General features: G+C 32.7%; 1 protein-coding gene across 2 annotated transcripts in view; it reads right to left on the minus strand.

Moving 5' to 3' along the window:
- Window positions 1-8,846, minus strand: part of Shab (Shaker cognate b) — a 66,188-nt gene that overhangs the window by 32,607 nt on the left and 24,735 nt on the right. For both annotated transcript variants that reach the window (XM_018453090.1, XM_018453089.1), the window contains exon 5: window positions 7,124-7,425. In XM_018453090.1, the coding sequence (XP_018308592.1) occupies window positions 7,124-7,425 (302 nt within the window). The remainder of the gene's footprint in view (window positions 1-7,123; window positions 7,426-8,846) is intronic.

Consider the following 8,846-nt stretch of genomic DNA (forward strand, 5'->3'; position numbering starts at 1 on the left):
AACCTTCTGAAGATTCACTCAGGGTCATAACCTTGACATAACATAGATTAAGCTGATTGATGAGATATATCCATTATTATAAATAATTACCTATTGTATAATGATATTTCAAGAATAGGATAAAATTTGTTACATAGTTTACATTTGTTTAATAGCAAAGGTATATATAAAAAATATATCTGAGAACCTCTTCAAGCAAACATCATAATAAATATGTGTTTCAAATATTAAAAAATGTTAAAAAATGTTTTAAAGATTTTAATGATTTTTGCTTTCCTAAATATATGAAACATTGCCGAGCGTTAATAGAAAATGACATGTTTAACGACCGATTTAAATGTTTAAATGTTAATAATTTATTTATTATATAAGGATATTATTAAATAAATTTTTGTTAGAAGTTTTTTTTAATTTAAAAGAAATGCATTTTAAAAAATTATGATAAAGTAACTAATCGTTTAGACAAGCTATAAAAAAATACTGTACTACATAAGATTCATTAATATTGATATCCATAGCTATATAAATATTTTGCAAAACATGCAGCTCATAGATTCTTTTTATTGCTTTTGAGCATGAAACAATTAGCTGTACAATTGTGAAGTAAAAAAGACTTATTAAATATTAGAAAAATTTAACAGTTCAATACAAACGGATCACAGACACCATTAATGCAAATAACCTTCTTTTAACAACTCTTTTATGGAAAAATCATCATCGTGTATAAATATTTATAAATTTGATCTATTTCTAATAAACGTGAAAGTCGAATACAAGTGCAATATAGACTAGAATTCGCGGTATTTAGATTATAGAAATCTAAATATAGAGAACCTTACGTGACTTTTTATATTGCAAATGAGAACAACTTCTAGTTTATATCTAACCTTCTATGATCACGAATTTTCGATTCGAATCGTCGATTAGCGCTGACACAACTTGCGCGTTTACATCAAAGTCTATTAATTTTCCCGTTTCATCTCGTGAACGATCCGACATGTGTTCTTTCCGTTGAGAAAAGCAGAAACTGTTCATATCCGGAAGGAAGAAGTGTACACTTAGCGAAGAGAATCGTCACATTGCTGATTGGACGAGTTGATAGTAGGACTTGACAAAGTCCGACATGTTAGAGCAGTAGTAAATTTGCGTGTGAACGAGTAAATGTGTGACGAATGTATCTCTCGGTAGCTTCGTTCAACGATGCTGGTCAACGCGTGCTGTCGGACATTGCCTGTAACATAGCGACACCAAGTGCGTGAGAGAGACAGTCGTCATCAGATGATCCTCGATTGAAATCGGTTTATTGCGACAGAAATGTAATTCACTAATATCATTGCGCGTACCAATTACGTGAGCTTTAGTGTAGGAGAAGATCCCGTTGCTTATAAAACGATCATCTACGACTTTATTTGCATACACCACATTATAGACATAAATATACGAAGTGATCATCAAATTATACTGTTTAATAAAAAATGAAAATTTTTTTTATATATAAGAACGAAAATAATCGTAACTTTTTTGGGCACTAAATATGACCCCGTTTACTAAATTGCTCCATCACGACACAATTTTAAGAAATTTATAATTAAGGTTGCAAAAAGAACTAATGTAGTGTATTTTGGTATATTAAAACTACAATATATAATATGTTAGATAAGTTTTACTGCAAATAAAATTAAATTGGTAGAATTTTCAGGTCTCTTAAGGGGATCTTAAAGTGAAGATCGAACTCTCCGACGGAATCGTTATTTTACTGATTCAATAGGACTTGCACACAAACGATTTACGTGTTACCGATACATCACTACATAATACTATACAATATCACACATACTATATATAACGTATGCATATAAATCTTCATAGAAAGATATCATAGAATTAAATGTCTAATTTTAATTCTAAGATCACAAATTAAATTGACAAGCAATTTTATAATTTGATGCTTAATTGGCATTATTTTAAAGAGTTCTTAATGTACTGAAAAAATCCGTAAATAAATTTATTGCGAAAAATTTTACCTCGGTTGGGAGTCGAATCCAGATTTCTAGCCATTCTGAGCATCCTAAGGCTGATATCACATCTGTTGTACGACAAATTTTTCAAGCGTGTTGATCAACTACAGGGCAGAAAGATCCAAGAATCTCTTTATCCTGTAGCTAATCAATAGGCTTGAAAAGCTTGTCGTACAACAAAAAACGGATGAATGTAATATTAGCCTAAGTCTTTAGACCACCGAAACCTTAGTAATATTCTTAGTAATCTTCGCAATAATCGATACGTAGGAACACACGCATTTTTTAAGCAGCGTGTATAAACAATAATAAACGATTTATTATGATCGTACAGAGTGAATACACATAAGTAAAAAATAAGTAAGAAATAACGCCATAACGATCAAAGCTGGATCTTAAATGCTTTAAATAATTCCATGTAAATTTATATACCACATTTGTAGTCTTTTGAATTGAACACCGAATTGGTTTTTTGAACTTAGAAACGCAACTAGCTACTACAGTAATATCATATTGTCAAATTAAATTGACAAGCAATCTGCAATTTAATAATTTGATACTTAAATGGCTTAAATCGTTAAAATTTTAAAGAGATCTTAATGTACTGGAAATCTGTAAATAAATTTATTGCAAGAAATATACCTCAATCTTCGACCATTATAGACGTTATTTCTTATTTATTATATATTTACATTATACGATCCTAATAATTCGTTTATTATTGTTTATACATGCTGCCTTAAGAAATGCATACGTTCCTACTTTGGAATAATTAATTTACGCGAGTTACTTCCCAATTATTCGTGCGAACGATCGTCCTGATAAGGACAGATGGATGAGACTTATGCTCGTATTCATAGTCAAGTCTTATATTTAAGGCTTCTTTAAATTTATCTTTAGATGTTCTACGAACATCTGAATTATTTCATTGGCTACTAAGCATCTAAAGATAAATTTAAGGAAGCCTTAAGTACAAAGTCTGATTATGAATACGGGCATTAGTCGTCTTGAAAAGGACGGATATTTCGTTAAGCGAGCAGAGAGAGACCAATGAGAGATAATTTGCCGGGTTCTGAAAAGACAGATGTTGACTGTTAGGTACCAGTCGACGCTGCTCGAACCGACACCTTACGCTACGCGATCTTCTTCAAAGTCGTGATATCCCGTGAACTTCGGGGATGTAGTATTGGGTTTTCCTTTTGCTAAAAAAATACGCGGTAGCAGTGTGCATTAAAGTTCGCGTATCTCTGTCTTATTGTTAGAAGTAATCTCCCTCAAGGCTGAGGGTAGTTCTCTTTTTTCCTAGACTCGATTCTGCCGTTAGCTCTGCTGTTTCTTGATGCACTGATATTTACTGGACTGGTTGTTCTGTTAGTAGATGTAAAAGATCGGAGGGGAACGATCTAACTGTTTCTCGATTCGAGGTAGAATCCTGGTTCTCTTGCTTAAGCAGAAATTGCTCTGCAGGCAAGCTCTGGCAAGGGCTGTTGAAAGTTATACCGTCTCTAAAGACGTCTCATGATCAGCCTTCCTGGCTAAAAAACCGAATGTTTGCTTTTGTTTATGCAAAATGATATATTTTTATTATTTTAAAAAGCTTGTATTTTATATTATAAATACTGGTAAGATTTTTGGCAGTTTTCCTTACGTATGCAACAAATGTTGGTATTCTTTTACTTTTGCCTAATGAAAAATGTTTATTTTTAGAACTGTGTTTATAAACGATTATTTTAATACCTTTCCCTTTGTTAATTTAGGGTGCCATTACATGAAGCGCGAAAATGCGGAAACGCGGAAGACAAAATTAACTAACTTTATTAGATTTCCGCGTTTCCGCGCGTTCTGTTCCGCCTGTTTTGATCTCCTAATATTACATGGAGCACAATTTGAGCGAAAAAGCGGAACGGGGAATTAGAAATTATTTTTTAACGATATTTATTGATTAAAATGCTTGTATTCAATATATAAACTGAAAAGATAAGCATATATTAATAAAAATTGCAATGAATTAAGTGAATACAATTTTTTTAAATGAATACAAAAGTGTATTTGTCACTATACCATTCCGCTTTTCCGCGGAAATTGTACTCCATGTAATATTAAGAGATCAAAACAGGCGGAACAGAACGCGCGAAAACGCGGAAATCTAGTAAAGTTTAGTTAATTTTATCTTTTGTGTTCCCCCCCCGAATTTCCACGTTTCATGTAATGACATCCTTATCTTTATAATATTCAATAATCAATAATTCAAATTATATTAAATTGTATATACATTTATATTCACATATTTATGTATATATATTATTATATAGTATCACATCTTTATTTTATTTGTTAAGTCATTTTCCAGAAATTTGTAAATAACTGTCAGATTAAATAGGGATTATAAAGCACTCTATTTTACTCGAGTTAAATATGTTTATGAGACCACATTTAACGCACATCCGCACAAAAGAGAGCTTAGACGTATCACGTGTGTTTAATCGTTGAAATCACATGTGTGTTTTTTATGAGTAGGTGAAAATCTTCATAAAAAAGACATCTTGTAGCCCGTGCATCATGTACCTCATGGTAGAGTATGGGGCTCTTGTAAACTCATTAAAAACACCTCCTTATACGTCATTCATCATCCTTACCGCAAGTTAAGCATTACATCGTGGAGTGATACAGCTGTTAGCTTCTCATTTATCGTTATCCTCTATTTTTATTTGATGTCCTTAGAGGTTCGGTTGGTCGCTTTCTCCTTTCTTGATCTTTTCGACGAAGATTCTTCAAGAGTTCCACCGCAAATGTTTAAACTGCTTTCCACTTTTGCTCAGAAGTAAGCGTATGCGGTACAATGGGTCTCTCTGGGATTATATTTTCTCCTATCTCTACCTCCATAACACTGCAAGTATCACTGAATCGTCGATAGTAGAAAACCATGTGTTCAACATCCTCAGATATCCCACAATCCAAGCAGTCGAGTGTCTCCTTTAATTTGAACCGGTATAGATATGCTCGGAAACATCTATGACCTACCAGTACTTGCGTCGAATAGTAGTCTAGTTCACTATACTGCCTCCGTATCTTTGGTCAAATATCCAGGATAAGGCGATAAGTCCATCTTTGCCGCTCGTCCTGTCTTCACCGTTGCTACTATAAGTTGATCGTATCTTCTTCTACAATTTTTTGTTGGTCCTTGTCTCTCATGCGGTACAGCCTCCATCGCTTTTCCGCTACAAGATCGAAAGACACCATTCCTGCAATGATCGAAGCTGTTAAATGTGACACAGTGTGATACGCACTAGACACTCGCAGTGCATACAGTCGCTGGACAGACTGTATCCTCTTCCTGTGAGATGGTAGCCTCATAGAATCAGCCCAGATAGTTGCTCCATACATCATTATTGATTCACCTTCAAATTGACCTAGGTCCTCCTACGTTGGGCATAATACGCATAAGAACAGCGTTTACTTTAGCGGCCTTGCTGCTAATATAGTCAAGGTGCTCCCTAAAGAACAGCCTTGCATCAATCTTAACCCAGATACCTCATACAGGATTTTGAATCAATCCCATGGTTAACAACCGTGAGTGTTATCGTTTCTCTCTTTTTTCTTCTTGCAATCAGAATTGCTTCTATCTTGTGCGCTGCCAGCTAGAGTCCAACAGTTGGAGTTGACAGCCACCTCTGAATGATCGTCACTGTTTCATGGGAGGTTCGGACAATTTTCTCGAGGTATTTCGCAACAAGAGCACCGCCACATCATCTGCATATCGAATTATCTTTCGCTTCCTCAGGTATGGGAAGTCTGAGGATGTCGTCATATATGACATAACAAGGGATCAAGAACGGATCCCTATGGGACCCCATCAGTGATATTGTATCCTTATTGCTCTCATCCGTGTCATATCTTAGGATCCTATTTTTAAGATAGTCCGCTAAGATATGCCAGATGTAGGCTGGGTAATATTCGATAATATCTTTTTATACACGTGGCGTATATTTTTTCTTTTTTTGAAAAAGATTTTTTTAGGGATTTTATTTATATGTCTATTTCTAATATAATAATTAATTAGAGTAGAGAAGAAGAGAGAGACAGAAAGAAAGAAAAAATTCTTTATTGCCTTTATATTTATTTATTTATTTTATAAGAAATTTGATTAAAATGCGTCAGCAAATTTATTTCTCGCAGCATTATAATAATTAAACAACACGAATATATAATCGTAATAAATAAGGTATGTTCGAAAACATTGAATGTTACAATTAGCTGCTTTACGATCAAAATTAAATAAACGATATTTAAAAACAAAAATTTCTTTATTTATCATATTTTGTTTTAATTGTCCGAAGTACACTCTTTTATATATTAAAAGTATTTGACTGGTTTTAGCAGTTTAACAAAGTCGCTATTATTATTATTGTTGTTATTATTATCATTAATATTATTATTATTACTATAAAAAAAAGCTCTTAATTCTATAGTTGCTGCACTGATGGACTGTATTATATTGCCTTCAACGCTTTCTCGCACAGACCACACGGTATAAAACAAATACGTATGGAGTGCGTATAGAGGCGTTTCTTGTACATATTTCACAAATAGTTTTTAGAGATATGATTATATTATATCTCGTTAATTATGTAAAATGCTTTCAAATGTTGTCATGAAAAAATTAAAAAAATGTTGAATATTATGGATGAGGGTGCTAGTACCATATATAAAACATAAAGACTAAAGAAATCTTTTATTGTAATCATTAAGTATTCTTGAAACCATTTAACTTTTATTTGAAATATTTTCTTTATCTCTCATAGTTTTGGCGATATTCACTTTGAAAGAAAAAAATCGAATTCTTAAAGAGAGATTTTCACCTCCTTAACGTACGACTCAGTACATAAAAAAAACCGATCTCTTATTTTTATCTATATTTTCATATCCAAAACTTATAAAAATTGGAGGGAACACTTGGTTGTATTTCCTCGTGAATAGTATTAACTTTCGAGTTATAAATCATGGACGCATAGGCCAAGTCTAATACTTGCATTACATGTATACCAATCTGTACACGCGAATATGTGTATGTAGTATGTGAATACATATTAAATGTTTGAACTTACGCTAGAAGTCATGTTTCCCTGGTTAACATGTTGTGCCGGCAATTTCTCCTGATAAAAATCATCGTTTTGGGTACTCGGTACATTCTGGACGAAATCGAGGAGCCGACGGTTTGGGCTGTTAGGCGTAGTAGGCAGGTCATTAGATAAATTCGGGAAACAAGCATTAGATGTACTGCGCCGATGCCGCGATAGACTATAATGCTCATAATTGCGGTAACAACCGGGTCCAGTCTGAGCAGGTCCACGGCCGCATGCAGATTCCCCTTCCGTGCTGTTACCATCCACTCCAGACATGTTATGACCTTGAAGTAAGTTCAAAATCTGCGTTATTCTCTGGAATAGAAGAATATATCATTGAAGAAATTAACAACTGAATACTGTTATTTAAATGTATATTATTATCTATTTATAACCTTATATGAATTAAACATTTTATGCTAACTACATAATAAAAATGATCAAACACATTATAAATTATTTTAATGAAAAATATTTACAACTATTATATTTATTATTATTATATGAATTATTACTATTATATGAACGACATACAAGACGTAAAATTTACACATTACATCTTAATATACGGATCAGTTGCCATTATATTGTTACATTTTAGCATATATGACTTCCAGAAATTATCAGGATTCCTTAATATATAAATACAAGCAATAATCAAAAGAGTATATATAGCTACACGCCTTTCTCTCTTTCTCTGTATTTATTTGTCCTTAAATAATGTTTACATACAACTTTATATAAAAGATTGTACTATTAAAGCATATCTGTCTCTTAATTATCTTTCGTCTATGAATCCAAGTCTAGGCTCGGTGAACGATCTCGTGATGTCCGTGTCACACTACGCATTGGAAATTAAGAATTACGAATTGAAGATTAGAATTCTATCAGATAATTTTATCAGATCAGATCAATCAGATAATTTTAATTTTAATCCGTTTCGTTCTGATTGGCTGAATTCTATTTCTCGATTCGCAATCCTCAATCTCCAATAGTAGTGTAACACGGGCGTAGTGTAACACAAGCATATAATGCTGCTTTTCTATATACTGGGTTATTTTTTAAATATAAGAAACCGAACTCCGTCGCGTCTATCGATGGTGACGCGTACTATTCGTTAATGAGTGACTTTAGTAAAGATAATGTCATCGGATATGATCAATCAATTACCATGCACGGTAAAATTTTCATAAACGACTAACAAGGGAACCTCTCGAGGTGACAAATTCTGATTTTAATGAAACTTCGTGAGCTTACTTGTAGCTTACATAAAGAGATGAATTTAAAAAATATCAGTTGCGGCCCAAAAACGTTTTGAAGGGGTGAAATTCATCCCTAACGTATATAGCGGTTTTCAGCTTTTTCCGTTATATCTCGAAAAATATTTAAGATATAAAAAAATATTTTATACACAAAAGTTTTACAACAAAATCATCTGTATTCATTCGCGTTTTCAGAACAATTATTTACCAATTTTTTGTCAAAATTTTCGAAAAAAAATTGTTAAATAATTATTCTAAAAAAATATCATTGACGTGAGTAGAGGTAATTTTATTGTAAAACTTTTGTATAAAACATTTTTTTATATCACGAATATTTTTCGAGATATAACGGAAAAAGCTGAAAATCGCTATATACGTTAGGGGTGATTTCACCCCTTCAAACCGTTTTTGGGCTGCAACTGATATTTTCTAAATTCATCTCT

Source organism: Mycetomoellerius zeteki, unplaced genomic scaffold, assembly GCF_001594055.1.
Source record: "Mycetomoellerius zeteki isolate Tzet28-1 unplaced genomic scaffold, Tzet1.0 scaffold364, whole genome shotgun sequence".
Lineage (NCBI taxonomy): Eukaryota > Metazoa > Arthropoda > Insecta > Hymenoptera > Formicidae > Mycetomoellerius > Mycetomoellerius zeteki.